The 19,078-nt window shown below is 42.2% G+C and overlaps 2 protein-coding genes across 2 annotated transcripts in view; both read right to left on the bottom strand.

Moving 5' to 3' along the window:
- Positions 1 to 5,450: 5,450 nt before the first annotated feature.
- LOC118423309 (zinc finger protein 700-like) lies at positions 5,451 to 9,838 on the bottom strand. Its single transcript, XM_035831420.1, has 2 exons — positions 9,702 to 9,838; positions 5,451 to 7,394 (listed from the first exon to the last, which is right to left on the bottom strand). The coding sequence occupies exon 2, from the start codon at positions 7,379 to 7,381 to the stop codon at positions 5,963 to 5,965; it is 1,419 nt and encodes a 472-aa protein (XP_035687313.1). The 5' UTR covers positions 7,382 to 7,394; positions 9,702 to 9,838; the 3' UTR covers positions 5,451 to 5,962.
- A 6,828-nt stretch (positions 9,839 to 16,666) lies between these two features.
- Positions 16,667 to 19,078, bottom strand: part of LOC118422217 — a 45,317-nt gene continuing 42,905 nt past the window's right edge. Inside the window, 1 exon segment of the mRNA XM_035829734.1 lies at positions 16,667 to 18,409. Within this exon segment, the coding sequence (XP_035685627.1) occupies positions 18,135 to 18,409 (275 nt within the window). The 3' untranslated portion in view covers positions 16,667 to 18,134.

The raw sequence follows: 19,078 nt of genomic DNA on the forward strand, positions 1-19,078 counted from the left end.
TCAGAGCTCTTGTTCTATGCGTTTTGGGGGGCTTTGTATTTTGTACCGTTTTCTTTATGTCTCGCTACCCCCAGACATAAATAAATCGGTACAAAATACAAACCCGATAAAAACGCCTAGAAACACGTCAAAACAACAGCCAGAGCCTAACCTCTGTTTAGAGAGTAGACTAATTAGGAGATATAGGCGTGATGGCGTTACACCTAAAATGGCGTTATCAAACAGATGTACATACTATATGAACATAGACTATATGGTACTTGTTTTCCATTTCTGTATATTTTTCTATATTTCCAAACTCCTTCTTCTATTCGGGTTCCAGAATAAATAGATTTAAAAAACATGACACGCATAAACGGCAACCTACAGAAATGTATCGAACAGCAAAACACATAAAGTCAGGATACATTCTCATTTAATATAGAAATAAATGAGAGCCCCCATCACTGTTCATCAAGAATGGGCAATGTGGAATATACTTCACTTGCCAGTATGTTTTGTGAGGTTTTGTTTTTGTTCTAAATATCCGAGTAGTATATATTTTTTATGATGAATCATCGAAAATTAAGACAATGTCTTACTTTATGCCGTGTAGTGGATATGATGTCCAGTGGCAGTGGATCACGATGTCAAGGTTTGAATCCCAATCTTGCTCTTCTGATCGATGAGCTCGAGGTCTCTCATCAAGGACTCGCTGGACAGTCTACGACGCTCGATCCTTGCTTGTCCAAGGAGAGCCACACCCGAAGTAGATTAAAGCACAATCACACATATATCGCCCAGGTTAGATATGTACGCGAACGCTGGTTCCATTCAGTGAGTTTGGCATTCTTGACCAGCTAGGTCAAAGAAATTTAGAATGAAAATTAAATCAGCAAATGTGCAGTATCAATACTGCCTGTATTGTAGAGCTCGCTTCGCTTGTAGAAAATATCTGAAGAGCAAAAAAGATCCGACCTGACTCCCAGGGATAACAAACGTGCTGAGGCTCCAGGGAAATATTTGCATATACAATGCATAATTAAAATGTTATTGAGTCATACTACTTGTACCATGCAATGCAAGGCCTTAAAGGCTCGAAGATTGTCTAAAGTACATTTTAAAGCCATGCCGATTTACTCCCAGACATATTAATCTACACACGCCTGCGCACTGGATATACACTCGTGACAGCAACGTGTTGAGCGCAAAATCACGAGTCCTGTCGGGCTGGTTAAGACAGGCCACGTATTCAGCTTAAGTCAGGTAGCGCATTTATAATGTAAATATTCAAGAGTAGGTGCTGCTTTTTCTTGATGGGGGCTACAGAATTTCCAAAGGACTATTCAAACCCGTGATACATACCCGCTTGTAGTCAACAAAAATACTTTTGAACCGTGCCGGGGTTTCCTTTAACGAATAGCTACCCCTCCTGCAACGTACGAGTGTAATGGTGTAGAGAATGAAAGATTAACTGGATGCTGAGGTTTATGGTAAAATAAGGGTCACAATAGATTCTAGCACTAACACTAGGCTGCTGCATGTGTCTATTCGTCATAACCTGTATTAAGACCAATGAGGCAGATAAGCACAATGAAGCTTTTCATTGATTCATTCCATTGAATCCTTGTCAGCCTTTCAGACTAAGACATTTACGTACGTCACAAAAAAATGACGTGTCACAACAAAAGTCGTTTGAAGTCTAGATCTAAAACAGTTTTTTGTTGTCTTCTCAGAAGAAAAATGTCAATAGATTCCATAGATTCAATATATGTTTGAATATAACATTTAACTCCTATCCATACAGTAACAAAGGCGCACACACACACACAAACACACACACACACGCGCGCGCGCGCGCATACATACCATGTACAAATACATAAACAACCATACATGCCACCAACCACTTCATACAGTGCAACCGTGTTTGACACCCTCTATCTCTTCAATGAAGTCTATTGTAATTTGGCATCACAGTTGTATAGAACAAGCCTTATTTCCCTTCGGTAAATTCTACTGTGTACCATCAAGTTGAGAGCCTGAGTTGTCATCATAACCAGGGGTGTCTAAGTAATCATACGATCCTTACGGAAAACACGAGAGCCTTACGGAAAACATACGATCCACTACTTAGAAACATACGATCCTTACGGAAATCATACGATCCACCTCTAGGAAACATACGATCCTTACAGAAAACATACGATTCACTACTAGAAACAATCGATCCTTACTAATTTGCTGGACCACGTGACATCAGTGCCAAATTCAAGATGGCGGACTCTGGAGAATAATAATATGCCGCCTAAGAAGCCAGCATTATTGTAGGTTGGGGTTTTGGTGTTTAGCAGGATGTGATAAGCCCGTACGCGAAGATATCGTAACTAACAATGAGCAATTCCGAGGCCGCCATAGTGAATCTGCCGCTTGTGTGACGTGACCCGTGCGTTGGTCCAAAAGATTAGTAAGGATCGCATGTTTCCCAGAAGGATCGTATGTTCCTAGTAGTGGATCGTATGTTTTCTGTAAGGATCGTATGTTTCCTAGTAGTGGATCGTATGATTTCCGTAAGGATCGTATGTTTCTTAGTAGTGGATCGTATGTTTTCCGTAAGGATCGTATGTTTTCCGTAAGGATCGTATGTTTTCCGTAAGGATCGTATGATTACTTAGGCACCCCTGATTACAGAGCCAATCAGTGACGATGAAATGACAGTTACTGTATCTTCCCTTATTTCCATACAGCAACAAGAAAGCAAAACTACAAATCCAATTATTGGAGCAACATCTTTCTCTTGATATCTTGTAATAAGAAAGTATGTATCAAAGTTGCATCAAAACCCAGAAATAGTTCCATCTTCATCCCTTATGGACAAGTTTAATTTAATTGAATTTTTAGTAAAATTTCTTATTCTTGCTTATGAGCCGATGCATTATAGATATATGTACGTATGCACACGTTTCTTTGACTGCATCCCTCTTTGTAAACTAACTACTTTTTTCACATCACCATTTCCAATTGCAGACTTCTCCCCTGACTTTACCGCAGCAAGGGGATGTAATAAAGGTACTACAGATTCAATGAGTTTTGAGTAAATATACTGTATCATTCCTTTTTACTACATGGCAACATCAGCGCAAAAATTCCCATCAAATCATTGCAACAACATTGCCTTCTGAATGTTTCCTAACACGTGTAAATTGCATACACATCAAATGAGCCAAACGTACTCAATACTCTTACATCTCTTACTCTTACTCTTACTCCACCATGTCTGGTAGATGACCTTTACTCGATTACAGTGCAGTTTTTACTGAAGTCGAGAACGATTATTCTTGCAAGTGAGCTGATGTAATAAATATGCACGCTTTTTTCTTTGAATTTATAGCCTTTTGTAAGACTGCCATTTTTCTCCAGTCCTGCATACATGTCCCCTGACTATAGAACCTTGACTAAGATAAGGCAAACAAATACGACTTAACGTAATCAATCAGTTGAGAGCAAAACATATTATTACTATATCATTTTTCCCATACTGCAATAATAGAAATATATATATATATATATATATATATATATATATATATATATATATACATCAAATCATTGGAGCAACGTTGTCCTTTTGATTTTTTGTATAAACAAGTAAGCATATGCTGAAATATACAAAATTTAATACTGTTGCATCAGCATCTCTTGTAAACGACTTTTACCTCACGTCGAGTTTAACTGAACTTACCATTCCTGCTTTTCAGCTGACGTAGTAAATATGCATTCTTCACCCACGCTTGTTTCTGTTTATTTATAGAATTTTCTGCTCTTTTCTACATCACTGTTTTAAGCTCTATGCACACTTTTCTTGACTAGGGCGATATAAGGGAGTGGCATATGTCAGCTTCAGTTGAGAGCGAGAATACAAGCTACATGTACTGTATCATTTCTTATCATACAGCGAAAATGAAGCAAAATAAAGCAAAGTTGTCGTCTTAATGTTTTTTAACTTACAGTTATACATATACATCAAAGGGTAGGAATACTGTTACATCATCTCTTGCAGACGAGTTTGATTTGATTGCATTTTTTATTATTCTTCCTTGAGAGCCGATGCAGTAAATATGCATGCTCGCCTATGCTTGGTCTTTTAAACAACTCGTTTTCTACAATCTCTATAGATTAATAGAATTTTTTTCATCAATCAAGTCAGTGACTAGTTTTGACAGGTAAGCAAACATACCTCCAAATTTTCGATGACTGTCAGTCCATTATGTTCACGGAGTGACCTAGTTTTCGCGAGAGTTGCGAGAACTAGGTCGAAACTTGCGTGGATCTTATAACTGCCCCTCATCCCGCCTCCTTGCGGAGTAGAGGAAAGTAGGACTTGGGCAGCTCCCAGCCATCGTTCCGGTTCAGCTTCGCACCTTCCAACTGGATGTGGACTGCTTCTTTAGCCTTCCGATGGGCCTTGCGTAGTTCTTGGTCAATGATCTTAACAGTGTCAGAGATGGGTTTGGTCGTTACAATGTGGCGCGATTGGAGTAGGTGTTGACTCAGCGCGGATTTGCAATCCTTGTTGTCTATGGACTTTTGATGCTCTGCGGTCCGTTCTCCTAACGATCTTTCTGTTTCCCCTACATATACCTCCCCACACTGTTCACACTCTACCTTGTAAATGACACCACACTTTTCACTAGGTGCAAGTGGGTCTTTAGGTCGAACATCATCATTGGCCTCCGTCCGTCTAAAGAGACGATGGGTTTTGGTCATGGTCGACATCTTCTTTGGTGGCTGAACAAGGTCGAACAAGGGCATTGCAAAGAGTATAACCTGGTTTGGAGAATAGGTTCACATTATGTTTGGCATACGCGCGTTTGAGTCTCTCAGTGACGCCTTTCAAGTAAGGGAGTACGACGTAGCTAGCGGGAGATTGTTCCTTGTCTCTAGAGTGACCATCCTAGGTGTGAGGGGCAGAAGATCCACGCAAGTCTCGATCTAGTTCTCGCAACTGTCGCGAGAACTAGGTCACTCCGTGAACATGATGGACTGACCGTCATCGAAAATTTGGAGGTATGTTTGCTTACATGTCAAAACATGGTTGAGAATCACAGAAGCGGAGCTCTAGCGATAGAAAACATTAAAAAAAATTGATTGAAATTTTTGTTTTTTAGGAAAGGCCACACACACGTACAATGGTACAGTCGGCCTGACGTGCCCAGCCCCTCGTGCCGGCCTACCCTGCCCATATGGCTGGCACCGGGAGCGCTACTTACCCAGATGAGGTATCCCGCGGGGCCACGCCCCAAAGTGCAAAAAAAAAACCAGCCCGTAAACTGTCTGATAGGGACACCTTTTTTTTAAACTGGGACCGTGTCTTTGGAACGCAGTCGAGCTCGATCACTACGTACAATAGCCCAATCAGCCCAACTCCATTTTCTGGGCAGGTTTATAATATAAAAAAAATATTGTAATGATTTCAGCAAGGTGCTATAATCTTGTTTAATGATCACGAAAACTGCACATACATGTAGTTGTTACTTAACTGTTGCATAAATCATCTACTAAAACTGTACAGGTGCCTAGAGATAGTATGCAGTGAGAGTGTGCTTGTGCAGGGTTCTCCCTAGAATTTTTTAGTATAGTGTGGAAGCTGGCAAAAATAACCCGAACCAACGCGCTGCGCTTTCATGAAAAAGGGTTCATTTTGCAATGACAGAGGGTGTCAAATACTACAAGTATAATATATTACATTGATTTCTTTGTTGTGCAGTGGCAAAACGACTATTGTTTTGATCATCGCCCACTCACAAGTTTTTTCAGACAATGTCAACTGGAAAAGTGATGCCACTTGGCACAAAAATCTGTGAATTTTCATTAATTTTAGCAAAACTAACCAAGAAAATAGGGAAGAAACACACTAAATTTCAAAATGAGTATAGTGGAGGGTCTCCGTTATTCCATCCCCTGGGGAGGACTCTGTTGTGTATCATAAAATGCTCATAACAATATCCCCTGAACTATTTGTTGCATCTTTCACGCCCGTGTGGTTTCTCCGCTTGTGGGACTTTAGATTACTGGGTGTGGAAAACTGCTTGCTGCACTCCTGACACTTGAAGGGTTTCTCGCCAGTGTGGGTCCGAACGTGTCTCTTGAGATCGCCACTCCCACTAAAGCCTTTGCTGCACACCTGGCATTTGTAGGGTTTCTCACCAGTGTGAGTGCGAATGTGGACTTTTAGGGCCCCCAATGTGGCAAACATCTTGCCACACTCCTCACACCTGTAGGGTTTCTCACCCGTGTGAGTTAGCATGTGTCTCTTAAGGTGATAAGCGCTGTGAAAGCATTTGCTACATTCCTCACAAGTGTAGGGTTTGTCATCAGTGATAGTTTCCATGGAGCGTTCTTTACCAGAGTGAGTTTCCATGATAGATTTCTCACCTGTGTAAATCTGCAATAAATATTTCTTACCAGTGTGAGTCTTCATATGACTTTGTAAATTGCTCCGCCGATTGAACTGCTTGCCGCACTCCCCACAGCTGAAGGGTTTCTCGCCGGTGTGAGTGAACATGTGTCTCTTCAGATCACCACTTCCACTAAAGCCTCTGCTGCACTGGTCACATCTGTAGGGTTTCTCACCAGTGTGAGTGCGAATGTGGACGTTTAGGGCCCCCAATGTGGCAAACACCTTGCCACACTCCTCACACCTGTAGGGTTTCTCACCCGAGTGAGTCAGCATGTGTCTTTTTAGGTGATAAGCACTGTAAAAGCATTTGCTACATTCCTCACACCTTTTGGGTTTCTCACCCGTGTGTGTCAGCATGTGTATCTTAAGGAAATAAGCGCTGCGAAAGCATTTGCTACATTCCTTACACCGGCGATATGGTTTTTTTGTGTTATTAGTTGTTTCCATGTAAGGTTCTTCACCAGAGTGAGTTTCCATGTAAGGTTCTTCACCAGAATGAGTTTCCATGTAAGGTTCTTCACCAGAGTGAGTTTCCATGTAAGGTTCTTCACCAGAGTGAGTTTCCATGTAAGGTTCTTCACCAGAGTGAGTTTCCCTGTAAGGTTCTTCACCAGAGTGAGTTTCCCTGTAAGGTTCTTCACCAGAGTGAGTTTCCATGTAAGGTTCTTCACCAGATTGAGTTTCCTTGTAAGGTTCTTCACCAGAGTGAGTTTCCATGTAAGGTTCTTCACCAGAGTGAGTTTCCATGTAAGGTTCTTCACCAGAGTGAGTTTCCATGTAGTTTTCTTCACTAGAGTGAGTTTTCATGATGGGTTTCTCACTGGCGTGAGTTTCCATGTGGTTCGGCATGAAGTACTGTGGTACAATGGTGGACTCGCCCCCCTCCCCACACAGGACCAGGTCTTCACTGCTGACTTTTGTTTTCACGGTAACATCGGACATGACTGCAGTAGTTCTGTAACAATAGCAACAGAATTTCATGTTAAAGCCGTAGTGTGTGATTTCTCTATTGCATGATAGCAGTTTGTTCTACAATAAAGAGCAAGATTGACTTGATGAAATGATATGCATTTACATTACAGCTACCCTTCCTGTGGTCCTTATCAAAGGGCATTACGTAACTGGACAAAAACTATATGACACAGGAATACACTTTATTCATTAACATACACAATATATATATATGTACATAAAATTCACAAGGGATAAATCATAAGTCTACATGAGGTCCATTTAAAAGTGACTGACATTTACGCAGTTTTAAAACGCAGGAGAAATTCTGAAATCTGGACCCTATGAAACGCCTTTTCCTGCATTCGAGGAGCACATTTTCCTGAAACTTAGTAAAGAGTAAAAAGGACCTTTTGGGTGATGCTGCCGCAATATATTTTCACCATGTCCAACGCCGAAGGCCGGGAGGTTCGGAGAAATTTTGAAATCTGAACGATTTCAAACGCCATTTCCTGTATTTTTAGGGGCAGATCTTGTGGGTAGACTAGTTATATATTTACTAAATCAGTACGCAAGGGTTTCAGCTTGATTTGGGGGGGTGGGGGTGACGCCAACACTACCGCCAAAAAAGTGACGAGGATCCAGCTCTCCATCTGTGGCCACGGTGATGGTCAGTAATTTGTGGTCAAAAAATATCAGAAGTTCCAAGTGTCCAATGGTCATCCTAGACGTCGATCATTGGGAAACAATCTCGCTCCCGGCGCGCTAGCGCATCATGGAATGCTTTGCTTTTTCATATAACGTCCTTGCCCTGACTTGCGAACGTTCTGGGAAAGAGTTGGATTGTTCCATTGTATTCATATGAGCGAAAATACAGACAAGCCAACACGCTCCGAGGTCCATCTGGCGTTTGACTTCGTGGGTATGACGTAGCCTCCGTTGCAGACTTCGAGCGGGGCTAGCTTTTACCTTATGGGGGAGGGGCGCTGGTTCGCGATTTTCAACGTTCACTAGATTCTTATGCCGGGAAAGGGAGTTTGCCGAGGAAGAGAATTAGCCGTGACAGGAAGTTTGTCCCGTCTGGAAACTCCCTTCCACGGCAAACTCTCTTCATCTACAAAGTCCCTTTCCAGGCCGGCATAAGAGAATCTACCCAACGTAGAAACTCGCGAACCCCCGTGAAATATGAGCCAACTCCGCTCGTATTCTGCGACGGAGGCTAGGTATAACGGGTGGCGAAAAATGTCTTGGTAACGCTTTCTGGTGAAATCGGGATAACCCAAAACAAACGCTTAACGTGGAACTAAAACGATCAATAACGCTTATACCGATAACGATTAACGGTGACTCATAACGCTGGACGCAAATGAAAAAGGCATGCAGACCCTCCTACAGTACTTATTAACCATTCTGGGACCCAATGGATCATGGGTTTAGGCTTCTAGAGCATTCGTGTACATTAGTTACCAATGCCTGACACAGCATTTACAAGTACTAGTACATTATGATAAGTTAACAACAACTGATATTCTTAGAGATCTTTGCTTAGCTGTACATTTACTACAAGTTTATTACCAATTAGTTGTACTACCAATTATTCGGATCTGATGATTGGTTCTAATTGGTAGTGTTGTTTTAGTTCCAAAGCTGATATATTGTCTGTACCTATGCTGCATATACATGTCAGTACAATGCATTGTCATGCAAAGTAAACATTAACAGATAGCTGTTGCTTGTTGCTTTTTTACTGTCTGTACATTGCAGTTAGCCTACGGGCATTGATTTGCAAATAAATATCAATTAAAACAGCTCGCCTGAATTTGGGATTGACACCGTTTAGGGAGCATCTAAAAATCAGGAGAGGCCACACTGATGCGCAGTGCAGAAGAAAAGATAAGAACTTTGCAACAGACCTGAGTCAGCTAAACTGCTCAAAACGTTTTTGTCGCACTCGTAACCGCTCCCCCTCCCCTCTTTGGTACTTTTTCAATTCCCCTGTCCGGAACATCACCACTTACCGCCATGTCTGTTACTTTACCTAAGTCTTGCAATGTTTTTCCACGGCAGAAAAACGCCAAAAATGCATCCGACAAAGCGATAAATCTACGTAGAATCGTATATGAAGAAGGTGATAAATGCTTTACTCTGCTCTACGTATACTAGCAGCATCAGCCCCCCCCCCATGAAAGCTAGACGTCTGCGAAGGGTCAGTATAATTTCTCAGTTACGTAAAAACACGCTCAGTATGGCTCTAGAGGCTAAATGTCTACTTCGTAACCTCCCCTTTAGTTAAGATATCATGTTATATCACCTGTAGCGCTCCTGAACCGCAGAAACGTCCTTTCAAAACACCTGAGTGACGAAAAAGAAGACGGCACCTGGCGCGCGTCGGTTTTCGGTAATGACCGGAAGTCAGCAACACGTGACCCGGAAGCAACAGGCCATCGATCGAAGTCAGCAGAGCTTGCGCGATGGTGACCTGTTTTAGGCCGCCCACGCTCGGAAATTGTACACTCCTTTGTTTTCTTGATACATATATATTATAATCAGTGACCCTTGAAAACATGTAATACACGTACCTCCCAATTTTGTTACTATTATTGCGCCTTACAACGATTAATAGAGTTTTTGTAAATTGCAAATTCATACATGAAGTGATTGAAAACAGGAAAATAATCTAAATTCTAACATACAAAGATTAAGTGTTTGGATGTACATACAGAACATCGAATACGAATCTAAATCTACATTACCATTGCGGGTTTGGCACTTGTAGTCCGGAACACCCGTATGGAACGTTTTCGCATCACAGATATGACATAAATAGTAATATAAGTAAATAGTAATTTAGGAATAGAAAAGAATTTTCATTCTGACCGCATTCCGGCTCATTCTTGCTCTCGTGTGAAGGGGGCTTTAAGGACGCCTTCGAGACCACCCACTCAGCTACAACACTTCTTACTGTAATAACTATTCATACACTTATTTATTCATTTCTTTATATTCAACAGTGGAAGGTATGGCGGAACAGGTGTTCTTAGTCAAAGGAACCTTTTCAAGGCATACCGAAGATCACCACACATTAAGTGCTCACGAGATGCCATTTTCATTTGGGGGGATTTCTGGAAAACGTCGAAAATGTGCTGGTAAACGCAGAGGAAGCTAAAGGGGACTAAAGATAATGGAGAGAGCCTCCATTTATATCGGACATGTTTTGATTAAAGTCATGCTGAAAGTTGTTGTTGAAGTTGCTTTTGGTAACTTGTGACATACCTTACTTAGTAGCACGGGGTATCATCAGCAGGTACAGCTAAATGTTCGCGATAGAAACATACGCAACCCTACATTCATGCCAATAATACCCTTTCGGAACTCTAGAGCAGACCTGCCGACCCGCCACATTAATAACAGGCTGCTGGGTCCACATGATAAGATGAGAAAATCCCTCTTTTCTATTCAAGGATGAAGCCATCTCGTCATTACTTATCTACTAGAGTCAGTTTGGAGTTAGGCGTACTTGTTTCGTCTGGGGTTGTCCAAGCCCCATTCAAGACGAAAACATCATATCAGCGGGATAAACCGGGCCAATATTTTGTGCCTTAAGAGATTGGCTTCACATTTAGTGAATGGTAGAAATCTATGGACTCTGTCCTTGTCATAAAGCCACACCGTTTCAGGATATCAAGACTGATACATCGGGCAGCCGTCAGCTTAGTGACCACAGCACAGCGGGATGTCAACAAGCATCTCCGAACAGCAGTCCGTACTAGATCTTCTAGACATAGACGAAGATGTCAGATACATGGAGTCATCTGACACCTGCTTTCCTAACAACGGACCACTTCTTCCCAGACATGGCAGTTCAATGGGGTATCAACAACATCACGGGTATGTTACAACAGGGTCTATATCGTACAGAAGAGACAGTGCTGCTCAAAAGAACACACCTTGGTCACTTCCTGTAACATCGCTGTACGGTGGTGTCAAAGAAAGGAAGAAGAATCTCACGGACTCGTGTGTTTGTAATTTCATAGACGAGAGTCTTGGTGACCTGGACTGGTACCTGATGGGGAAATATCTGATTCCATGTGAGATATGCAGGAACACCCTACAGCGAGTATGTGACTACGGAAAGGAATCCGGCGATTGTAAAGAAATTGGAGACTTGGAAAATATCAAAACATGGAGTAATTTACAATATCAAGACAACACCACAGATTCATATGAGAGCTCAGATATTGAGTCGTGTGACTCTGAGTGCAGCTGTACTATGTCTTCGTGCACATGGGAAAGCTCAACTTGTTCGGGATATTCCGGCTGGGAAGAAAATCAAAGCAATGTTTTCACTATAACGGAGTGCTCGCTATGTTCCAGTAACTTTACTGCGTCTGTACCTTCCATGGATCCTGGCGTGTCACCTGTAAACCTGCCCGTCACTGACGCGTCAGCTGTAACCCTGCCCGTCACTGACGCGTTACCTGTAACCCTGCCCGTCACTGACGCGTCACCTGTAACCCTGCCCGTCACTGACGCGTCACCTGTAACCCTGCCCGTCACTGACGCGTCACCTGTAACCCTGCCCGTAACTGTCACTTCTCCCATTGAACGAGTGGCTACATGGATACAGGAACACGAGAAATATATTAACGTGCGGCCGAGAGCCGGTCTATCAGAGGTTCTTGCCTCCCTCAGTGAGCGTTTTAAGAGACGATGGATGATGCCCCGTTGTTGTGTTCACTAAAGTACAGGTACGAGATGTCTGTTGTTCTTCCTCCTTTAGATCTGAACGGAGAATAGGCTTCGGCATGCTTTGGACCTGTTTGAGGTTTTTTGTCGGGCTTTTTATCTTGCTGATGGAAGTAAAAACTGACGAAAAAGATTATAATGTCTGGAAGGAAAGCTCAATAAAACGTAATGCTATGCAAAGACGTCCAAAGCAAGTCGGACGGAACCCAACGTCTGCTTGAAGAGTAGTTGTCTAGTATCTAAAGAATGTTTCGCTTCAAATGCGCTAAGATGTATTAAGCTGTTAAGTGAATTAGGAATCTAGGAGATAAGAAATATTGCTGATAAAAGGATTTCTACGGTGACAGAGAGCTGTCTGTAATCTTCTGTGATTGTAAAGCTGATTGTAATCTACTGTAGATCCTGTTCTATATAGCCTGTGTTTACACAATCTCTCACTGGCTGGGGTTAATGTACAGCCGACCGATAGGAGCGCGATTTTCAGGTTACAGTTCCATATACAGCATTAAAAAAGTGAAACGAACTTCTTCAAAACGTCATATATATTTCTATTCAAATGCGTTTCCTCCATGCGATATGTAAGGCATTTTGTAGCCTGTGTAATTACACAATCTCTTGCTGGCTGGAGTTAGTTGTAGGGCCGGCCGCTAGGGGCGCGATTTTAGTCAGGCTAAGGCATTTCGGATACCATGAAATTAAGAGTGATATGATGAAAGGCGACGAAACGAACTATCATAGCTTCTCCACTTCTCAAGCTATCAGTACTATCACGACAGACAAGGGACCCATCGTGTCGCTACATACTAGACTTAATCAGTAAGGCGCCTGATCGGGAATAAGATATGCACTTTGCCTTTATCCTAATCATCGCCTCAGGGCTGGACTAATGCCCACAATGGACGATCCGGTCGTCGGGTCAACCGAGGTATTGCAATATTTGTTGCCCTTTCCGCAAGGACAGTGAACAACCGTGTACAACGTGTTGGAATGATAAGGGTAAAAGTTCGAGAAGACATTTTACTTCAATAACAAATTTAGATAAATAATCGTAACACAACGCCATCAGTGCATTAGATGCCGAATAGTGTATTTGGAAGAAAAGAAACTGAAGATGACGCAAGTTCCCTTATCAAAAAGTCATGAAACACTAACGTATACAGGTTAGTCGTTCTGTAAAGGACCTTAGTCACAGGATTCTATACGCGAATCCAAAGAGTTTTGTTGTTTGCGCTCCTCGAAAAACGTCATAATAAATTCACTTAAGTTTGCGGGGATTTAATTTCGCGGTAGCGGGAAAATAGAGTTTTCGCAGTGGTTTAAGTCCGCTGTAGCGCCATAGACTGTAGTTAAAAAGTATAAGGGAAATGTTCGTGGTGGTTTTAAGTTCGCGGTGAAGTGGCCACCGCGAAAACCGCGAATATAAAACCACCGCGAACATTTCTGCATTTACAGTATACTCTCGCTTTGCTCTCGCGCTTCCTGGTGGATCATAGCTATCACGGAACTATTTAGCGGCGGGACGAAACAGATGACAATGTGTATTAAAGGGAACGGATCAAAACAAATGTTTACAAAAATACAATTGGAATTCTGGACATGTCTTATAGACCCTTTGTACGTCATGATCCACCGTAATCTCTTACAATGTGGCAAAACACCACATTTGTTTGTATTGTATACCCGGTAAGCCCACCTAATAAGGTAACACACCAGGTTTGTACTACTGAAGAGTATACAAGTTGCATAATCGGACAGATTTATTTGCTCCCCACACACAGGGAAAGACCAACCACGTGGGTGGTTCTTTACGTGCTCGAGGTGTGGATCACCTCAAACACGAGACCTCTATTTAACGCCCTATCCCTTACCGAAGCTAGGTACTCATTTCCACTTGAGCGAAGTGAGGAAAAATCGTATAAGTGCTTCCCAAGGACACAACATTAGTGGGGCATGTCAGGAGATTCAAACCCCCGGTGTAGGGCCAAACCATTACGCTGCGCCGACGACACGTATCCTGATGAAATTAAGCTTAACTCTTTACAGTCAGCAAAGATATTCTTCAGGAAAAAATAACAGGATAGGACATATATCCCGAAACCTGTCAGATGTGACAAGACACTCATAGAATAGGCTCATTTTGCACATCTTCTAAGCCGGGCAGGTGTTTTCGTAGGGGAAGGGGCACATACATGGTACAGACAGAAGGTAAAGGTAGTCTTTTACCTCCCCGACCGAAGTCAGGTACCCATTTTGACACCTGGGTGAAGTGAGGAATGTCGTGTAAAGTGCCTTTCCCAAGGGCACAACGTCGGGGCGGGGCACGGTGGGGATCGAACTCAGAACTTCTAGGTTCCGAGCCGAATGCTCTCGCAGTTACACCACGCCTGACACCTTACATTGAAGGCTACGAGTCAACAAAACAATTAAAACCACAGCAGGGCCAACGACAATACAACACGAATTCCAGCTGCAGTGTCAAGGTCAACCACCAGGAGGCACAAAATCGAACCTGGCCGTCGGAAAACAACACCAACCATCATCGCAACCGCAAAAAATGTTTGGGAGATAAAGCGCCCAACATTGACATCACACACACATGCCCTGTAAACTATACCTCCGTTTTCATGGAGGTAAAAAGTCACCAGTCACCCAGAAGGTCTGCGCAGGACCGAGACTATTGCTATGTGTTTTGGTTGGACTGTGGGGATCAGGGATGAACCATGACTGCACTAACCCTCGGTCGACGCATGAGATGTAATGCGACCGGAGTAACCTGTAAAATTGCTTAAGAGATGGAACGTGCGGTTAATGTGTAGTCTGTTAGGCGGGGTTAATCCTCCCCTTAAGGCTAGGCTTCAGAACGCTATGGCTGGATAGGCAGGCGGATACGGGGTACCTGTATGTGGAGTATGTTTTCCTACGGCACTTCACGTGCTGTGTATTTTTGTGTGCTTATCTGTGGACAGTATATCTCAAGAAGCTGTGAATGGATCCTCATGATATTTGGTAGGCGAGTAGTGCTTGTGTAAAGGAAGGACACGTTCGAAAATGATTTATCTGGCGTTTTGTTACGGTACTGCAACAGGCTGTCTATGTACTAGCATGTGTCTTTGTTTGTGAACAATATAAGGCCACAGCAAGTGAATTTTACGAATGACATCAGCAATAGAATAGCAAACTTTTTTTAACATCCGGCCATGGCCAACACACTCTAAATGAAATACAGACTTCTATTAATTCAATCATAAGAAGCCCTTCAGGTCGTAAATAAGCATTTTTGTCGTGTCCTGACTGCAAGATGATATTTGCAAGATTTTGCTAGCACCAACACATTTTATAAGAGGGTTATAAAAAAACTTCTGTGTAACCCGAGGCCTGGCAGCATTGCAGCCAAGACTCTCTCGGAACGACGCCTCCTGTTTGTTAGACGACATTCTGTCCAAACAGCCCAACCCCCGCCAAGAAACGTCACAGGGGTAAAGGTCAGGACACCTTACTTCCAAAAGATCAATGGTTAATGTGCTTGGTACATCCAATAACGTCGCTGTATGTTAGATTGACACTTGTGTTGCGATGTTCAGTCCCCGGCAAGATGTGTACGTGGAACAAGAAATGCCCCACAAAAGAAGTTGTTGAAGCTCGATTTCCTTTCAAGTGCTTACGGTATCAAGATCGAATTTCGAATTTTGCTGAAAATTGTTTGCTAAGACAAAAAAAGTTATGAAATATGAGTTTAAAAACCATATGGATGATACAACAATCACAACCATTCCTTGCCCCTCCTGAGAGCTGATCTGCAGTTGTCTGGTTACTCGGCGAATGGCACGTTTATGGTGTTCTTGACGTCGACGCTAGACAATCAACCATCCAAGTAACTAACCAAACTGATGAAACTAATCACAGGATCAAGTTCTTGACAGGTCCCGATCAGTGGAAACAACAACGCGAAATTCTCACTTCAAAAAAAATAAGTAGGGCATATTTCTTACCAACCTTCGTAACCTAATGTCTCCTATCGGATCCGTTACTCCAATTTGATTTATTTGGATTCGCATTTTTTTTCCTAATTTGAAAGAAGAAAAAGTACCCACTTTTGCTAGTTCTTACATGAACGAACCACAAATGCGATCGGTGTCACAGCGATCTCGCCCCCTCTAGAGATCTCGCCCCTCCCCCCAGTGATTTCGACCCCCAAGAAATCGAGCAATCCCGCCCTCGAGATATTTTTCGGTTCGGTGTCAGTTTGCAATTGCAATTGCCTACCTTCAACTCGGAACACACTGCTGACGATATCAGCACAGTCATAAATGCTTCCTTGACACAATAGTAAGAAACCTGTAACTGGGTACTACATATCAGGTGCGCTACCTGGTACTATATTGCACTTGGGAGTAACCTATATGGTGTGTTACCTGGTACCTATATGGCACCTTATTACATTAAGATGTTATACATTGAAAGTCGATACTATATGGTTTGATGCAAAGAACCCTTCCATTGAAATGAAAAAGACACCTTTTTGAAGCTGAGGTGAATTTTATTAACAAGTGCATAAAAACAGTGCTATCGCAAACGTATAAATCAACACCATCTACGGTACGTGATAAGTCAACTATATGTTTTCACTTTGTCGCAGTATTTTCTTTCTTATGCTGAAAACATTTCCAAAGCACTAATAAAAACATAACTGAATACTATGTTTCTCATTATGAACACTGTCTACGCGCAAGTTAATATACTTGTTCCTAAATTCTACAAAACACTGGTTAAGTACCAGTCTTGAGAAACACACAGACACAGGTAAACACACCTGTTCCTATTCACTAAAATAACAGTCATATTTTAGGAGAAGCTACCTCCAGATGCATTTAACAGAATGTGCGCTATTCTAATGAATACCTTATTTGCATAATCAATACAGACACGTCATACATTTTTGTGGTCAGTGGTAGAGACTTCATATTGGACATATAATGTTAGGTTCGCTTGCAATTGAGGACACGTGACAATGGAATACAAGAGACCCAACCCTCCTTGTCCGAAAAAAGTCCAACTATATTTTTACTATATCATTACGTTAATACTAGTACTATGGCTGGAGTTATGTATCAAACTCGTGTACTTATATCATTCTGAAACTGCAGTTTGTGATTTGTACCAAGCAACATCTAAAATATCATTTTAAAAAATCCCATCACGCTTTGCGAGGTGTCCAACGCCGCCTGAAAAGTCAAACAGTCAAACCTGTCCTAAGCAACCAACAAACCAACCAACCAAAATTGCTGATGAAAGGTGGTCACTACCGACAAGTTGGTTGGTTTGATAATTGATGCATGGTATGGTAATCCTAGTTAGAAGGAGAAGAAATAAATGTACACAAGAGAAACTGGGGCACTTTGACATTTCCATTTTTGGGTGCTGTTTTATAGTTACCAAGACGTAAAACCCAGAAACTCAGGGTAACAGTGGCGACAGAAATACTCATGTCTGCTAGCTTCTTTTTCAATTTTGGTTGTTGAGTGGAGGGTGAATCCCCCTTTGGGACTGGTGGTTGCCGACCGACTGCAGGTTGGGTAAGATAGTTGGTTGCTTGGGAGAGGGTCTTAACTATGTAAAAATGGACTGTTTCAATGTGTCCTCCAAGTAGTTGGTGATATTTAGTAGCTGACAGTCATTTTTAGATTTATTAGTACCACCCTTTCTCCGGTAGACTTTCCTGAAACTGTCCACGTTTGATATACAACAAGTCTACCGAGGTCATCTAACGCAGGTTATTGCGAAGTGACACACAAGATTGAAGTTACGAGTATTAGCAACAATCAGGTTAAAAATGATCAACATAACTTATTAGAATTACGCCCATGTTACGATGGACAGTAATCACCCCTCATTTCTGTGTTTGAATAAAAAATGAAAAATATTCGAGCACACGGATTAACATAACTGTTACTATTTACTACTAGGTAACACGCAAGTGTTTACATTTTTGTCATTTCCTTCATCCACTGCCCAGGTAGGACATCAGGAAACTCTCAGTCGTGTACAGCCCGGCTTGATTGACAGCTGTGATGACGACATAGTGCTCTTTGTTGATGTCCACACCGTCAAGACGCATCTCGGTCTTCTCCGTTTCTCTCCACTGCATGGCGTCACTTCCGGCTGACGTGGTTCCTATGGAAACCTCGTAAATGAGTGAGGAGTTGCTGAGGAACACACCTGTCCAGTCGAACATCATCACTCCCTGTTGGGGCCACCAGCTTTTGAACTCGCTTCCTGTGGTTGGGAACGAACATACAATGCAGGGATGTCATACAAACTAGTATAACGCTACTTCAACTTTATCCGTGGTGTAACATATGTCCTTTGTTAAAAAAAAAACGTATTACAGATATCAAGTCGACTACCGTGGTTTCAAATTAAAACATTTTTAAATTGTTGCAGTTTGAAACTTCTGCCTGTCGACTTATATCCATAAAACAACGGATAAAGGTTACCCCGGGGACAAAGGTGAACTAGCGTTATATCGTTGCAAAGTATAGCGCTTTATATCAATACCATGTACCAAAAAGCTTTCGATCAGTCCCTTTTCAAATTGATATGATCTTAAGCTCGTACCACGTGGTCAAGGTTTGCACATTAGTCGGTATCGATCGCCGCCTTGGTTGATCAAAGAGCCCCGTTGTAGATCGCCTCAGTGTCCAAAATTCTAACTTTGTCTAAACTCATCGTGCCTGAGAAGAATCTGAGGACTGATCGAATCCTTGGGAAGAGATGAACTTTCATTCAAATGTATATCATAATCGTCTCTTGGGAAGATTCTCTTCATGAACAACCAACTCCAGATTGACACAGTGTACGAGGGGCGTGCAATAAGTAATGGTCCTGACCCACTTCCAGTTGTCTGATCTAAATGAAATTTTGTATGTGTAATAATTCATATCT

Source organism: Branchiostoma floridae, chromosome 9 (genome assembly GCF_000003815.2).
Source record: "Branchiostoma floridae strain S238N-H82 chromosome 9, Bfl_VNyyK, whole genome shotgun sequence".
NCBI lineage: Eukaryota > Metazoa > Chordata > Leptocardii > Amphioxiformes > Branchiostomatidae > Branchiostoma > Branchiostoma floridae.